We start from the raw sequence: 17,270 nt of genomic DNA, 5'->3' as shown, positions 1-17,270 counted from the left end.
ATTGCAATTGATGTAAGTAACAATATAATCACAGAAAACGGAGTAGAAGAAAAGGAAGAAGAGGTAGGTGGGGGGAAGAGAGGCATGGGAAAGGAGGCACCATCTATGCTTGTTGCAGTGTGAGCCCCCTTTAGACAGATGGTGATACTTAAATGGCGATATCTATGGGTTCCAGATTTTGTGGAATTTATTATTGTTATTAGTAAGAATGCTGGTTAACTGTTCAGTTACAAAAATTCCATCAATTCAGGATTCAGTCTCAGAGAAATGAGTGCATTGTTTTTTTCATGCCCTGGCTTTCGTTTATTTGGAATCTAGTAGGACAAAGTGGTTTTGCTTAACCCCCCTGGCAGTATTCCCGAGTGTAGCTCGGGGTAAAGTTTCAGTACCACAAGCGGTAACCCCGAGCTACACTCGGGCTTACCATGCGGCGCTACTCCGGCATCTGTTCTTCACTTACCTTGTCCTGCGCTCCCACGATGTCCCTCCTGCAGTGTCCCCGGCAATGTAATCCGGCAGATGCCGGCATCTGTCATCTGGGTTTCCGTCCCCTGCGAGCGTCGGGATGTACGGGGGACGGAACGCCGGGAAATTTGAAAATGACAAAAAGTGACATTCACTAAATACACTAAAATCACATAGTAAAACATTACTGTATCAAGGCATTTCACATACATTTTGTCCCTAGTGCTTTGTCCTGTGCCCTGCCTGCATTTTTACTGTTCTTTCTGCCTGGAAACTGAGAAACGTCCATGGCGTCCAAAAAGCGTCCCTTTAGGTCAAAAGCAGTTTTAGACCAGCTAGAGAACAGAGATAGTTAATTAGAACTACTTGCAGAATTGAGTGATAATGATTCGTGGGGAAATTCGGCATCAGACACTGAAAATGATTTTGCGACTTTGCTCAGGGATGTGCGAACTTGGCGCTATATTTAAAATTTCAGTGTTTTTGGTTTGATTATATTATTGAATTAAATTTATTATTATTATATTATTATTTTTTATGATTATTTATTAAATTATAATTTATGATTTCGTGTTTCAAATTTATTCTATCCGGGATGTTTACTAGACTCTTGTTCGGACAGATTTCAGTGAGTTATTCCTAAAAATTACAGGCCTACAATAAAAAAAATACATATTTCCATGCAAAAAAATGTACCGCTTTGAGCACAGAAATATGGACATAATCAGACCGCTAGGGAGGTTAAATTGTTTTTTGGTAATGCCTGGGGGTTTAAAATGTAAAAGTGCCAGGCAGGGGTTTCTGGGGAAGCGATTTCTGAATAATGTGTGTAAAAGAGAGAACACATTGGACTAAAAGGGCCCCAGCATCAGGCAGTTCCACCTATTATGGAGGATATGGCCTGTAGTCTGGCATCCTCTGAAACAAAGGCCTGAAAGTGTAGGAAACATATGAACAAGTTTGTAAGGTACCAGGTACCACCCCTGAGCCAGTCGTGATTTTAAGAAAAAATTTAAATTCAAAGTGGCTGATCCTCCCTTTAGCAGAAATTTTGTAACCAAGCACCACATCCTTCAAATATGCGGCCTGCACTGAAAGTAGTTACATAGTTAGTCTGGCTGAAAAAAAGACAAAAGTCCATCCAGTTCAACCATAAAGAAAAAAAAAAAAGTTATAATCCTACATCCACAGTTGATCCAGAGGAAGGCAAAAAACCCAGCAAAGCATGATCCAATTTGCTCCTGCAGGGGAAAAAATTCCTTCCTGATCCCCCGAGAGGCAATCAGATATTCCGTGGATCAACTTTACCTATAAATGTTATTATCCAGTTACATTTTGTGTATCCAAGAAAGAATCCAGTCTTCAGCAATAGTTTATAATCAGTTTATAACAAACATTTATTTCTGTCCTACTTCTTTTTATTTTTTTATATTTATTCTTATCAAGATCTTTGATATAGCTTTATGTTTCATTGTATCTTACACTTTGACAGCAAGGCCCCAGGCACACAGATTACCACTAGAGGGAGCAATTGCACAAATTTGTAAGGAACATAATTTTTAAAATACGAAACTCCAAATTCATAACAATAGGAATGTCACTGCAAGAAATCATTTTCAGATCAATGGTAAAATAATACCTCTAAATGTAAACTATTTGAAAATACATAATATTTTCTCTTTAACATTGTCAGTGCAGTGCTGCAGTGATCTTCTTCTGCTTTTTTATGTAGGTGGCATGGATTATCTAGTTTTAAATCATGTGGGAGGTTCTGGGTCATTTGGATATTTTCAAGGTGATATGGAGGCCGTGCTGAGTTCCATCACTGTCAACTATCTCAGTTACATCCAGCTGACATCCACAGCATTAAAAGCACTGCAAAAATCTCAAGACAGCATTGTCATTATGTCTTCAATGAGTGGTAAGGTTCTTGAATTGATGGCAAGCTTTGTTTTTGGTAGAATGTTTTTTGAATGAGAAAACTGGAAACAGGCTTAAAGAACAGAAGTATGTGAACTACAATATGCAGCATAAATAGAAAGGGTCAATTGACCTTCAAAAGCACATCCAGAATACATCAAAATGGTAATCAGTATTCGAAATAAAAAAAAAAAACAGCAGTTTTAACAAATTTCCTACTTTATCCAAAAGATATACTTCAAAGCTGAAGTTAGGTATGGATATTTTGCAAATTTACATTGGCTCAGTCTGGACCATTGTAACTGTGCCATACCTGGCCGATCCCCATGGAAGCAGGGAATCACTGTAGTAGGCACTGCTACTACAGTGATTGCTGCTAGCTTCTGTGTCCTGTGCCAAGTGGCAGCCCTGCAGCTTAGTGAATACAGGAGGACACTCACTCAGCTTAGGTGCTATTGCATCGTATCTTTGAATGCTTGAATGGAGTGGATAGGTTAGGTGAAGGGGCGGACTGACCATTTGGGGCCCGGGGTCAGTAGGGGGCCCCATGAGATGCCCCTGATACCTTTTTCATAGGCTTTTTTGAGTTTGGGCAAGGACACGGGCTCCATGATCCCCTATTGCACAGGGGCCCCATGAGTTGTCAGTCCGCCCCTGGTACGGCGTTCACAATCCTCATCTTGTCCAATCAGAAAGCACCTTGCATTCATTCAGAAAATGCAAAGAGTTCTCCGAATGGCACCCATACCAAGCAAAAGACCTCCTGTGTTCACAGTGTAGCCTCTCGGCACAGGACTGGAGGCTAGTGGCAATCACTGTAGTAGCGGTTATATCTGTATGGTCCTCCTGCGCTCTAGGTCCCCTATTAGTTTATACTAAAAAGCTGCTAGCACTGTACCATATACCCGATGGAAAATGACAATTGAAGACTAATTGGTGCTGTGCTATCTCTAAGTGATAAATAAACTATTGGCTGTTCCTATACTTACTACTCTGGAGAGTGTTCCTGCTGTGCTGATATCCATCAGTGAGAGGGATTGATCCATCTGCTGACCTGATATCTGTGGAAGTGGATCCTGGTTCCTGGTTGATGCGATAGTATATGAGAAAGGCTTTTTGGCCCTGCAGAGTCACTTCATGGAGGTGAGGGGGCATTTCGCCTAGTGTTGGATCTTATTGCATTGTGTATTCACCTTCACAATACCAGCACTATCTAAGAACTACAAGACACCTTCACCATCTTTAGGTCTATTGGACTTCACGTTTTTGGCTGGAGTATATGTAGTTCATTGGACTTGTTGCCATTGGGTCCTTTGTATGATATTCATGACCCATTGTGTTCATATTATTTATATCACGTTTTCAACCGTCTATTTCACATACCCCTGATTTAGGGGTCACTGTTTTGTGATTTCACGTTCATTTTATTTTTTCACAAATTTCACTTGAATCCATAAGTTTCAGCGGATTTCAGCAATAGATGTGTGTTGCGGAAATTACTTTGCAGTTTTATTTTATTTTTTCCACACCAGTTTCTACTGTTTATTCATTTATTTATTTATTTAGATTTAATTATTTCACTTCCACCTATCCTTTATTATGTCCACTGTGAACACTTACATTTTGGGAGCATTTCCTATAGCAACTAATCAGTTGCAGGATATAATTTGTATTGTATTTGTATCACTGAGATTTGGGATCCTCAATAGGATCATATACGTTTTTTTTTAGCACAATTCGAAAAGAAGTAATATATATTCATATATATATATTAACTTTGTAATTATGTGTTTTGTTCACCCATAGTCACCTATTTTATTTCTAGTGGTGTACCTAGGTTACACCTTTTTACGTTTGAGTGGTATTCACTATTATCCACAATTTGGATGTTTTCATGTGCATTCTATTCAATTATTTTTTGGTTTTGTGTATATTTATTTATACGTTTGTACACTGTGTGGGGTATTAACATCACAGGAGTTTATTTATCACTTAGAGATAGCGCAGCACCAGTTAGTCTTCAACTATAGTAGCGGTGACTTCTAAAGCGAATTTCAGTTTCCACAGGGAGTAACCAGGTATGTAACATACATACTTACCTTGATCCAAACTGGACTAATGTAAAAATATCTATACTTGGAAGTCGCCTTTAAGTACAGTCATATTGTTAGCTCATGCAGACTGGATACCATGGATACTGTGTATAAATTGGATGGAGAAAGACACAATATGGATATTCCCATGTACTCATTGTCAGGTACTTTGAAGAAGCTATTGAAGGTAAAAGAAGGAGAAGGGGTAGACGATAACAAAAAGTGTAAAAAATGAAAAGTTGGGGTTGGATTTCTACAGTTCAGGGTCTTTGGTCATAGCAGTTTAAAACTGTTTGTAGGAAGGTGCAGTCTGTTTTCTCCACTATAGGTGGCACTGCACCACAGCGACATGGCAATGGAGAGAGGAAGTTGAGAGAATCTGGGTTTGTCTATGACTTCCTTGGTCACATTGCTCCAGTTGGATGTTCCAATGCCATATGACCACGGTGGCCATCTTGAGTCAGGTAGAGTCTATTTAAGACTCTGACCCTGTGTTTTGGCACGCTTGACGTGAGTGGCTAGTTTTGGGACAGGTCTCCCATCTGTCAGGAACAGTATTAGCGGCAAGTTGTACTGATTTTACTATTTCTGTAATACGTTTTTTCTGGCAAATCAGGAATCTGTGTGTTGTCTGCCCACCGCACCACACTGCACTTACCCAACATGCTTAAGGTATACATATATGAAATGTTATGAAATGTATAGAGAACAAACACGAGGCCTGTAGGAGATTAAGAAAAATGTGTCCATTCACTCTGCTTGGTTTTGAATGATTTCCATTTATCTGAACTCTCAGCTGAAAGCTCTCATGATGTCATTGACCAAATCTACCCAACAGGTTATCAGGTTATGAGAGGAGTATTAGAGAATTATCAGTAAAGGAGTAAGGATTGGTTCACATCTGTGCGGGTGGTGCCGCTACTAATCCGCTTGAACATCCGTGCAGCCGCACCACCCACACAGAGGAATGTGGACCCACGGGCGGGTGCCATTAGTTCTAATTTCACACAGCGCACACTGGAAAATGCGACTGTACTGGGAACCGAGGTTCCCGTATGGGCTGCGTTTTCAGAAGAAGTGCAGGGACTTCTTCCCTGAATGTCACAGGGCACGGGTGTCTATTCAAATTAATGGGCTCTCGTGCCCGCACAAAACGTGACCAGCATGGCTGCATATATGTGAACTGGGGGTAATAGTTGGTGGGTGGCTGTGGTGAAGTGGTGACTTACTATCTTTTTTTTTTTGTCTGTATGTATATGGGGCCTAAGAATATAGATATATAAACAGGATATTGAATTTTATCTCCTGTGCATAGCTGGAGATTGTGATTTAATGAGTAAAGACAATTGCTTTTGCCAGTCTTCCTCTGATGAAAGTGGCCTAGGTCTCTTTCCCATTCTCTGGTATAGAAATCAGGTTGTAAATCACTGTTTTTAGCCATCAACATACCATATATAATGGGGAAGAGTGTCTGTTTGGGGGCTCCGAGAGGGGGTACAGCAATACAGAAACACAGCTGTAAAAGAAGAAGGTGCAGAACTAGACATTGTTCTCTTACAGACTTAAATGGGGCCATACGAAAACTGAAGGCATCATGGGGTTAATTTACTAAAAGCAAATTGGCTGTTCACTTTGCAAAGAGAAATTGCACTTTGCAAGGGAATTTTTCCCAGAGCTTAGTGAATGACATGAAGCAAAAAAAGAAAAAATGCTGTTTTTTTATTTTTATTTGTACGATTGGGTCGTTTTTTGAAAAGTGAAATTTAACCACATGAACAGCCTATTTGACTTTAATAAACCCTCCTCTACAAGTACAGTGCTGTTCAAGTCATAAGGACTCAGTGTACAGGTACTGTTAGCAAAGAGGGTTTTTAATTTAAAAAAAAAGCAGCTGGCTTGAGGGGACGGGGAAGGGGGGGGGGTTTGGGTTGGGTTGATTTGGGCAGCACAGTGGCTAAATGGTTAGCACTTCCGCCTGGCAGTACTAGGGTCATTGGTTCAAACCCAACCACGGCACCTCCTGCCTGGAGTTTGCATGTTCTCCCTGTGCCTGTGCGGGTATCCTCTGGGTACTCCAGTTTCCTCCCACACTCCAAAGACATGCTGGTAGGTGAATTGATTCCTGTCCAAATTGGCCCTAGTATATGTATGTATGAATGTAAGTTAGGGACCTTAGATTGTACACCCCTTGAGGCTTAGGGACTGATGGGGATGTACAATATATATGTAAAGCACTGTGTAAAATTGACAGTGCTATATAAGTACCTGAAATAAAATAAATAAATAAGTTATATAGAGGGTAGATCCTACAGCCAGGAAAATAGGGAAAAGTCTTAGGAGTACAGTCCTGAGTTCAATCCCAGGCATGGCCTTACAGAACCTAGGTTTTGTCATTATTCTTCCCAGGTTAGTCTGTATGTTACCATGGAGCTTGGGGAAATATATTTTCTTAAGTATTTGATAACTTGTCAAAAATGATTCATTGGTAAAATAAAAATGATACATTAGGCAGTTTTTTTAAGACTTGATGTACAACAAACTCTTTTCACTCTGCACAGGGCGAATTGGAGCTCCATTTACCACAAACTACTGTGCAGCCAAATTTGCCTTGGAAGGTTTTTACAGCTCCCTCCGCAGAGAATTTACACTAAGAAAGAATAATGTCTCTGTCACCGTGGCTGTTCTGGGATACATTGACACAGGTGAGAAAGTTGTCTTTTGGGTTAAAAGAGGAATTCTTTTTATAATTTCTACATGTCTTGATCTCTTATTTTAAAGTTCAAATTTATCCAGACAATATTATAACAAGTTTGTATAAATTACAATAATTATATATTGATTGCGAAGTCTGAATTCTTGCATCCATTTTCAGCTTTCCAATGCCCATGATTCTTTCATACAGCCAGTAGATGGTGCTGTGAATATAGTAATGATATAGTCTTCAGCACCAGTTGAAAAGATTTCTCAGCAAATATGGATGCAGACATTTTACATACTTTCTGTACCTTTCTGTGACTTGAGATCAACCATGACTTATATATATATATATATATATATATATATATATATATATATATGTTGTGCGATTTGCAAGGGGAACTCATTTGCATATTCCGGACTATGTAATACATGCAAACATTTTATTGCAATTTATTTTTAGCCATGCAAATGTATATGGCACTTGTTTCCTAACTTGGAGTATGTCTTTTAAAAAATATTAAGTAAATAAATGGGAAAAAATAAATAAATAAATATATATATATACACACACACTCACTATATTGCCAAACGTATTGGGGCACCTGCCTTTACACGCAGATGAACTTTAATGGCATCCCAGCCTTAGTCCATAGGGTTCAATATTAAGTTGGCGACTTCTGCGCACTGTGCGCTTCAGCACGCGCTGACCCCGCTCTGTCATTTTACGTGGCCTACCAGTTTTGTGGCTAAGTTGCTGTTGTTCCCAGTTGCTTCCACTTTGTTATAATACCACTAACAGTTGACCGTGGAATATTTAGCAGCAAGGAAATTCCAAAAATGGACTTATTGCACTGGTGGCAACCTATCACGGTACCACGCTTGACTTCATTGAGCTCCTGAGAGAGACCCATTCTTTCACAAATGTCTGTAAAAGCAGTCTGCATGCCTAGGGGCTTAATTTTATACAAGACATTTATCCAGCCTGCTGGGCAAGGCAGAAAAAAGAAATCGGAAAAAAATGGCGCCAGCCAGCAAATAGCTGTTTGCTGAGTCCTTGGCCACAAAGACCCAGCGAGCCGCAGCCTGGAAGCCCCATATTTCACCTGCTGCAGCCGGAGGAGCAACAGGAGAGGAGGAAAGCATACCACCAGGCACCAGGTACAGTGCATTGCGGTGTCCAGTGTATCAGAGTACAGTGCATTACAGTGTACAGTGCATTGCAGTGTCCACTGCGTTACAGTGTACAGTGCATTGCGGTGTCCAGTGCGTTACAGTGTACAGTGCATTGCGGTGTCCACTGCGTTACAGAGTACAGTCCATTGCGGTGTCCAGTGCGTTACAGAGTACAGTGCATTGCGGTGTCCAGTGCGTTACAGAGTACAGTCCATTGCGGTGTCCAGTGCGTTACAGAGTACAGTGCATTGCGGTGTCCAGTGCGTTACAGTGTACAGTGCATTGCGGTTTCCAGTGCGTTACAGAGTACAGTGCATTGCGGTGTCCAGTGAGTTACAGTGTACAGTCCATTGCGGTGTCCAGTGCGTTACAGAGTACAGTGCATTGCGGTGTCCAGCGCGTTACAGAGTACAGTGCATGGCGGTGTCCAGCGCGTTACAGAGTACAGTGCATGGCGGTGTCCAGCGCGTTACAGAGTACAGTGCATGGCGGTGTCCAGCGCGTTACAGAGTACAGTGCATGGCGGTGTCCAGCGCGTTACAGAGTACAGTGCATTGCGGTGTCCAGCGCGTTACAGAGTACAGTGCATGGCGGTGTCCAGCGCGTTACAGTGTACAGTGCATTGCGGTGTCCAGCGCATTACAGAGTACAGTGCATGGCGGTGTCCAGTGCGTTACAGAGTACAGTGCATTGCGGTATCCAGCGCGTTACAGAGTACAGTGCATTGCGGTGTCCAGCGCGTTACAGAGTACAGTGCATTGCGGTATCCAGCGCGTTACAGAGTACAGTGCATTGCTGTGTCCAGCGCGTTACAGAGTACAGTGCATTGCTGTGTCCAGCGCGTTACAGAGTACAGTGCATTGCTGTGTCCAGCGCGTTACAGAGTACAGTGCATTGCTGTGTCCAGTGCGTTACAGTGTACAGTGCATTGCGGTGTCCAGCGCGTTACAGAGTACAGTGCATTGCGGTGTCCAGTGCGTTACAGAGTACAGTGCATTGCTGTGTCCAGTGCGTTACAGAGTACAGTGCATTGCTGTGTCCAGTGCGTTACAGAGTACAGTGCATTGCGGTGTCCAGTGCGTTACAGAGTACAGTGCATTGCTGTGTCCAGTGCGTTACAGAGTACAGTGCATTGCTGTGTCCAGTGCGTTACAGAGTACAGTGCATTGCTGTGTCCAGTGCGTTACAGAGTACAGTGCATTGCTGTGTCCAGTGCGTTACAGAGTACAGTGCATTGCTGTGTCCAGTGCGTTACAGTGTACAGTGCATTGCGGTGTCCAGCGCGTTACAGAGTACAGTGCATTGCGGTGTCCAGTGCGTTACAGAGTACAGTGCATTGCTGTGTCCAGCGCGTTACAGAGTACAGTGCATTGCTGTGTCCAGTGCGTTACAGTGTACAGTGCATTGCGGTGTCCAGCGCGTTACAGAGTACAGTGCATTGCGGTGTCCAGTGCGTTACAGAGTACAGTGCATTGCTGTGTCCAGTGCGTTACAGAGTACAGTGCATTGCTGTCTCCAGTGCGTTACAGAGTACAGTGCATTGCTGTGTCCAGTGCGTTACAGAGTACAGTGCATTGCTGTCTCCAGCGCGTTACAGAGTACAGTGCATTGCTGTGTCCAGCGCGTTACAGAGTACAGTGCATTGCTGTGTCCAGCGCGTTACAGAGTACAGTGCATTGCTGTGTCCAGTGCGTTACAGTGTACAGTGCATTGCGGTGTCCAGCGCGTTACAGAGTACAGTGCATTGCGGTGTCCAGTGCGTTACAGAGTACAGTGCATTGCTGTGTCCAGTGCGTTACAGAGTACAGTGCATTGTGCATTGCTGTGTCCAGTGCGTTACAGAGTACAGTGCATTGCTGTGTCCAGTGCGTTACAGTGTACAGTGCATTGCGGTGTCCAGCGCGTTACAGAGTACAGTGCATTGCGGTGTCCAGCGCGTTACAGTGTACAGTGCATTGCGGTATCCAGCGCGTTACAGAGTACAGTGCATTGCTGTGTCCAGTGTGTTACAGAGTACAGTGCATTGCTGTGTCCAGTGCGTTACAGAGTACAGTGCATTGCTGTGTCCAGTGCGTTACAGTGTACAGTGCATTGCGGTGTCCAGTGCGTTACAGAGTACAGTGCATTGCGGTGTCCAGTGTGTTACAGTGTACAGTGCATTGCTGTGTCCAGTGCGTTACAGAGTACAGTGCATTGCTGTGTCCAGCGCGTTACAGTGTACAGTGCATTGCTGTGTCCAGTGCGTTACAGAGTACAGTGCATTGCTGTGTCCAGTGCGTTACAGAGTACAGTGCATTGCTGTGTCCAGTGCGTTACAGAGTACAGTGCATTGCTGTGTCCAGTGCGTTACAGTGTACAGTGCATTGCGGTGTCCAGCGCGTTACAGAGTACAGTGCATTGCGGTGTCCAGTGCGTTACAGAGTACAGTGCATTGCTGTGTCCAGTGCGTTACAGTGTACAGTGCATTGCGGTGTCCAGCGCGTTACAGAGTACAGTGCATTGCGGTGTCCAGCGCGTTACAGAGTACAGTGCATTGCGGTGTCCAGCGCGTTACAGAGTACAGTGCATTGCGGTGTCCAGCGCGTTACAGAGTACAGTGCATTGCGGTGTCCAGTGCGTTACAGAGTACAGTGCATTGCTGTGTCCAGTGCGTTACAGAGTACAGTGCATTGCTGTGTCCAGTGCGTTACAGTGTACAGTGCATTGCTGTGTCCAGCGCGTTACAGAGTACAGTGCATTGCGGTGTCCAGTGCGTTACAGAGTACAGTGCATTGCGGTGTCCAGTGCGTTACAGAGTACAGTGCATTGCGGTGTCCAGTGCGTTACAGAGTACAGTGCATTGCGGTGTCCAGCGCGTTACAGTGTACAGTGCATTGCGGTATCCAGCGCGTTACAGAGTACAGTGCATTGCTGTGTCCAGCGCGTTACAGAGTACAGTGCATTGCGGTGTCCAGTGTGTTACAGAGTACAGTGCATTGCGGTGTCCAGTGTGTTACAGAGTACAGTGCATTGCTGTGTCCAGTGTGTTACAGAGTACAGTGCATTGCTGTGTCCAGTGCGTTACAGTGTACAGTGCATTGCTGTGTCCAGTGCGTTACAGAGTACAGTGCATTGCTGTGTCCAGTGCGTTACAGAGTACAGTGCATTGCTGTGTCCAGTGCGTTACAGAGTACAGTGCATTGCGGTGTCCAGTGCGTTACAGAGTACAGTGCATTGCGGTGTCCAGTGCGTTACAGAGTACAGTGCATTGCTGTGTCCAGTGCGTTACAGAGTACAGTGCATTGCTGTGTCCAGTGCGTTACAGTGTACAGTGCATTGCTGTGTCCAGTGTGTTACAGAGTACAGTGCATTGCGGTGTCCAGCGCGTTACAGAGTACAGTGTATTGCTGTGTCCAGTGCGTTACAGAGTACATTGCATTGCGGTGTCCAGCGCGTTACACAGTACAGTGCATTGCGATGTCCAGTGTGTTACAGAGTACAGTGCATTGCTGTGTCCAGTGCGTTACAGAGTACAGTGCATTGCTGTGTCCAGCGCGTTACAGTGTACAGTGCATTGCTGTGTCCAGTGCGTTACAGAGTACAGTGCATTGCTGTGTCCAGTGCGTTACAGAGTACAGTGCATTGCTGTGTCCAGTGCGTTACAGAGTACAGTGCATTGCTGTGTCCAGTGCGTTACAGTGTACAGTGCATTGCGGTGTCCAGCGCGTTACAGAGTACAGTGCATTGCTGTGTCCAGCGCGTTACAGAGTACAGTGCATTGCGGTGTCCAGTGCGTTACAGAGTACAGTGCATTGCTGTGTCCAGTGCGTTACAGAGTACAGTGCATTGCTGTGTCCAGCGCGTTACAGAGTACAGTGCATTGCGGTGTCCAGCGCGTTACAGAGTACAGTGCATTGCTGTGTCCAGTGCGTTACAGAGTACAGTGCATTGCTGTGTCCAGTGCGTTACAGAGTACAGTGCATTGCTGTGTCCAGTGCGTTACAGAGTACAGTGCATTGCGGTGTCCAGCGCGTTACAGAGTACAGTGCATTGCGGTGTCCAGTGCGTTACAGAGTACATTGCATTGCGGTGTCCAGTGCGTTACAGAGTACAGTGTATTGCTGTGTCCAGTGTGTTACAGAGTACAGTGCATTGCGGTGTCCAGTGCGTTACAGAGTACATTGCATTGCGGTGTCCAGTGCGTTACAGAGTACAGTGCATTGCTGTGTCCAGTGCGTTACAGTGTACAGTGCATTGCGGTGTCCAGCGCGTTACAGAGTACAGTGCATTGCTGTGTCCAGCGCGTTACAGAGTACAGTGCATTGCGGTGTCCAGCGCGTTACAGAGTACAGTGCATTGCGGTGTCCAGTGCGTTACAGAGTACAGTGCATTGCTGTGTCCAGTGCGTTACAGAGTACAGTGCATTGCGGTGTCCAGCGCGTTACAGAGTACAGTGCATTGCGGTGTCCAGTGCGTTACAGAGTACATTGCATTGCGGTGTCCAGCGCGTTACAGAATACAGTGTATTGCGGTGTCCAGTGCGTTACAGAGTACAGTGTATTGCTGTGTCCAGTGTGTTACAGAGTACAGTGCATTGCGGTGTCCAGTGTGTTACAGAGTACAGTGCATTGCGGTGTCCAGTGCGTTACAGAGTACAGTGCATTGCTGTGTCCAGTGCGTTACAGAGTACAGTGCATTGCTGTGTCCAGTGCGTTACAGAGTACAGTGCATTGCGGTGTCCAGCGCGTTACAGAGTACAGTGCATTGCGGTGTCCAGTGCGTTACAGAGTACATTGCATTGCGGTGTCCAGTGCGTTACAGAGTACAGTGTATTGCTGTGTCCAGTGTGTTACAGAGTACAGTGCATTGCGGTGTCCAGTGCGTTACAGAGTACATTGCATTGCGGTGTCCAGTGCGTTACAGAGTACAGTGCATTGCTGTGTCCAGTGCGTTACAGTGTACAGTGCATTGCGGTGTCCAGCGCGTTACAGAGTACAGTGCATTGCTGTGTCCAGCGCGTTACAGAGTACAGTGCATTGCGGTGTCCAGCGCGTTACAGAGTACAGTGCATTGCGGTGTCCAGTGCGTTACAGAGTACAGTGCATTGCTGTGTCCAGTGCGTTACAGAGTACAGTGCATTGCGGTGTCCAGCGCGTTACAGAGTACAGTGCATTGCGGTGTCCAGTGCGTTACAGAGTACATTGCATTGCGGTGTCCAGCGCGTTACAGAATACAGTGTATTGCGGTGTCCAGTGTGTTACAGAGTACAGTGCATTGCGGTGTCCAGTGTGTTACAGAGTACAGTGCATTGCGGTGTCCAGTGCGTTACAGAGTACAGTGCATTGCGGTGTCCAGCGCGTTACAGAGTACAGTGCATTGCGGTGTCCATTTGTTCATATTTTTTTTTTGCAAACTATAGTCCGGCCCCCCAACAGTGTGAAGGTCCGTGAACTGGCCCCCTGTTTAAAAGGTTTGAGGACCCCTGATCTAAATCAATAAATTGGTGTCTTATAATTTAAAAGAGGTTGACTTTTATGTCTGCTTTGTAATATTTATAGTGACAACTTGTGTTACCTATCTATGGGCAAACTTGTGTAAAGTTCTATGTTTGTTTAGAGATAGTTTATTTAACTGTACTGCCAATGACTACGCCCAATTCTGGTACAATTAATCTAGGGAGAAAGAAAAGAACTCCATAAGCCAATTCCTTTTATTGGATGGTTAATCGTCTGATTGAATCGAGATGAATTGAATAAAATAAGATGTGGCATTTTATTACCATAGGCAGATATTTCCCTGTTAATTGTACTGGGTATTACTAGGAGTAATGCTGGGGAAAGTTGTATATTTCAGCCTCTTCACAGCTCAGGAGACCCCCCTGCAGCACAGTTCTTAGGGCTCATGTACACCAGATGCAATCAGGAGCATTTTTAAACTCAGCATAAACACATTACAAAAGCAGGAAAATAATGTATTGCAGTGATTCTAGTATACACCATTGCAGTGCTTTCATGTGCGTTCAAAAGTACAGAATGCTCTATATTTCCAAATCAGACTGCGCCACAAACGCTCATAAACGTGTAAACACACCACAAATGTGCAGGAACATGTGCAACTGTAACAGAATCACGCCTAAATTATTATTATTATTATACAGGATTTTTATAGCACCAATAGTTTGCTCAGCGCTTTACATTATAATGGGAGACAATACACGAGACAGTACAGTAACAATACGATACAATACACAAAGGATTCGAGGGCCCTGCTCCTTGGAGCTTACAATCTAGGAGGGAGGGGATAGTGGTACAGGAGGAAACAACTGTGGGGGATGAAGTGGTAGGAAGAGTGGAGGAGTTCAGTAATTAGCTGAGGGTGGGGTAGGCTTCCCTGAAGAGATAGGTTTTCAGGGTGCGCCTAAAGGTGAGGAGAGTAGGTGATAGTCTGATGGATTAGGGTAGGGAGTTCCAGAGGATGTGGGAAGTCCTGGAGAAGTCCTGGAGGCAGGCATGGGAGGAGGAGACCAGGGAACTAGAGAGTAGGAGGTCTTGTGAGGAGCAGTGAGTACATTTAGGGTGGTATTTGGATACCAGATTGGTGATGTAGTTTGGGGCAGTGTTATGAACAGCTTTGTACGTCAATGTTAGCATTTTGAACTTTATCCGTTGAGCAATCGGAAGCCAGTGGAGGGATTGGCAGAGGGGGGTGGTGGATACGGAGCGGTTTGTGAGGTGGATGAGTCTGGCCGCAGCATTCAAGTTGGACTGAAATGGGGATAGCCTGCGGTGAGGTAAGCCGATGAGGAGGGAGTTACAGTAGTCGAGTCGTGAAATAATAAGGGATGCATGAAATAATAATAAATGCATGCAAACACACTGCAGATGTGCATGAAAACATGCATGCACATGTAAATATAACTTATTAAAACAAATAAATAAATAATTCCAGAAAATGCACCACAAGCACTCTGAAAATGCATAGCATACACCATATAAATGCACTGAAACTGCATGTAAACACACATGCAAAAACACACAATGAACGCGGAGATTATGGTGTGACGAGCAGTCAGTGCAGGGCTGAGGTCATCTAGTGCCCCAGGCAAAAATGGCAAACTGCACCCCCTGGGATTGGGCTACTAGTGGTGCTGCGGCACCATGCAGTTTGAGGTCTGTTAAAATGCATGCATTAGCAGATGCATGGGGGTGCCATCAATGGCACTGCTGTGTGTCTGCTAAAGGGGAGCACATTTCTGTGTGTGTATTGGATTTGGGCAGGCAGGTTGTGCCCAAGTCAGTCCATCGATTGACTTGGGTACAACCAGCCTGTCAGTTTTCTTACATGCAATTACTGCCAGAGGCTATAGCAGCTATTTATTTATTTATTTTATGTCAGGTACTTATATAGCACCATCAATTTTCGCAGCGCTTTACATATATATTGTACATTCACATCAGTCCCTAACCCTCAAGGGGTGTACAATCTAAGGTCCCTAACTCACATTCATACATACTTGGGCCAATTTAGACAGGAGTCAATTAACCTACCAGCATGTCTTAGCAGTAATCATTGTGTTCTGTGAGCTGGGAAGGATCCCTGCTGGCAGAACACAATAACAATAACACTGACTGTGATGATGACGGAATCGAGTGATTATCTTTCCTTCCACCTTTGAAATGCGTTCACAAACCCAGATATTACTTTGTAAAAGTAGCAGTGACATTGACACTGTGCTTCACATAACCTGCACAAAGAACAGATCTATGGGAGGGATGCAGCAAGCCCCACCTATTACAGACTGCCTGCAGAAAGCTATAGGAGGGGGCAGAGACAGGACCTGTCACCCTGCACAAGGAGACAAAGCAGCAGTGACCAGTCTTTATTACAGGAAGCTCCTACACAAAGGCAAAGTTTCACACTAGATTACTGCACAGATCTGGAAGAAATACACAATGCACACCAAGATTCAAGTACAATACACAGGCCACTTGTGTTTAGACAATATTTGCTTATTCTGGAGTTCAGCTGCAACACATCTTTGTAGCTTTTCCATATTAAAGAGTGATAATGATGTGAACGTGTCAATAATGTCATTTATTTCAGAAAATGCCATAAAAAAAGTGGGTGACAAAATAACCATGACAGCATCATCGAAAGAGGACTGTGCTGAAGAGGTGGTGAAAGCGGCGGTCTTGAGACAGCCAGAGCTCTTCTACCCTTACTGGGGCATTAAGCCATTCGTTTTATTTCGAGACTTCGCACCAACTCTGATGGGAAAATTCCTGGATCGCTTTTATGTTCTGGAAAACATCCAGTGAGCTGGCCAGAATTATTTTTTTTTGTTACACCTACCATTGCCTGTTTTCAAATGTTCAAATTAAAACTCACAGATTACAACTAATCATCTGTCATGCTCACAAATAAAGGAAAACAGTTTAGAAAGATTTGGATTTTACATTATCAATAGATCATTTCGGGGGGACAGTCTTGTGGGGTTCATTTCTTCATTCGTCATCTGCCACACATTGCAATCTGATGATATAATCCTGTTTAGATCTAGCAAAATCTATGTAGTGCAAGAGCCTGCATGATTGGATACAAATGAGTTGGTTATATTATGAAGGTGCCAGAAGCGGACTGACAACTCATGGGGCCCCCGGGCAATAGGGGATCATGGGGCCCCTGTGTCCTTGCCCAAACTAAAAAAAGCCTATGAAAAAGGTACCAGGGGCATCTCATGGGGCCCCCTACTGACCCCGGGCCCTCAGGCAGTGCCTGAGTTTCCAAATGGTCAGTCTGCCCCTGGGAGGGGCTAATATTATATAGTTTTGGTAAATCTAAAGTTGATTGTATGGCCAGATTGTAACGTGTATGGTGACCCATAGTACCTTTCAATTGGACATTTTCTGTAATGGTGAAGACATTTCAAAACTTATCCAA

At 44.3% G+C, this 17,270-nt stretch overlaps 1 protein-coding gene across 1 annotated transcript in view; it reads left to right on the top strand.

The window, feature by feature from the left end:
- The window catches only part of LOC149445986 (hydroxysteroid 11-beta-dehydrogenase 1-like protein A), a 32,333-nt gene extending 15,559 nt beyond the window's left edge, over nt 1–16,774 (top strand). Inside the window, exons 4-6 of the mRNA XM_089653302.1 lie at nt 2,198–2,386; nt 7,037–7,180; nt 16,434–16,774. Of these exons, the coding sequence (XP_089509428.1) occupies nt 2,198–2,386; nt 7,037–7,180; nt 16,434–16,648 (548 nt within the window). The 3' untranslated portion in view covers nt 16,649–16,774. The remainder of the gene's footprint in view (nt 1–2,197; nt 2,387–7,036; nt 7,181–16,433) is intronic.
- Nucleotides 16,775–17,270: the final 496 nt, after the last annotated feature.

This window comes from Staurois parvus, unplaced genomic scaffold (genome assembly GCF_062004578.1).
Source record: "Staurois parvus isolate SC_StPar_1 unplaced genomic scaffold, SC_StPar_1.0 ptg000704l, whole genome shotgun sequence".
NCBI lineage: Eukaryota > Metazoa > Chordata > Amphibia > Anura > Ranidae > Staurois > Staurois parvus.
Note: the sequence above shows the minus strand (reverse complement) of the source record. Positions and strands in the feature narration are given on the sequence as shown.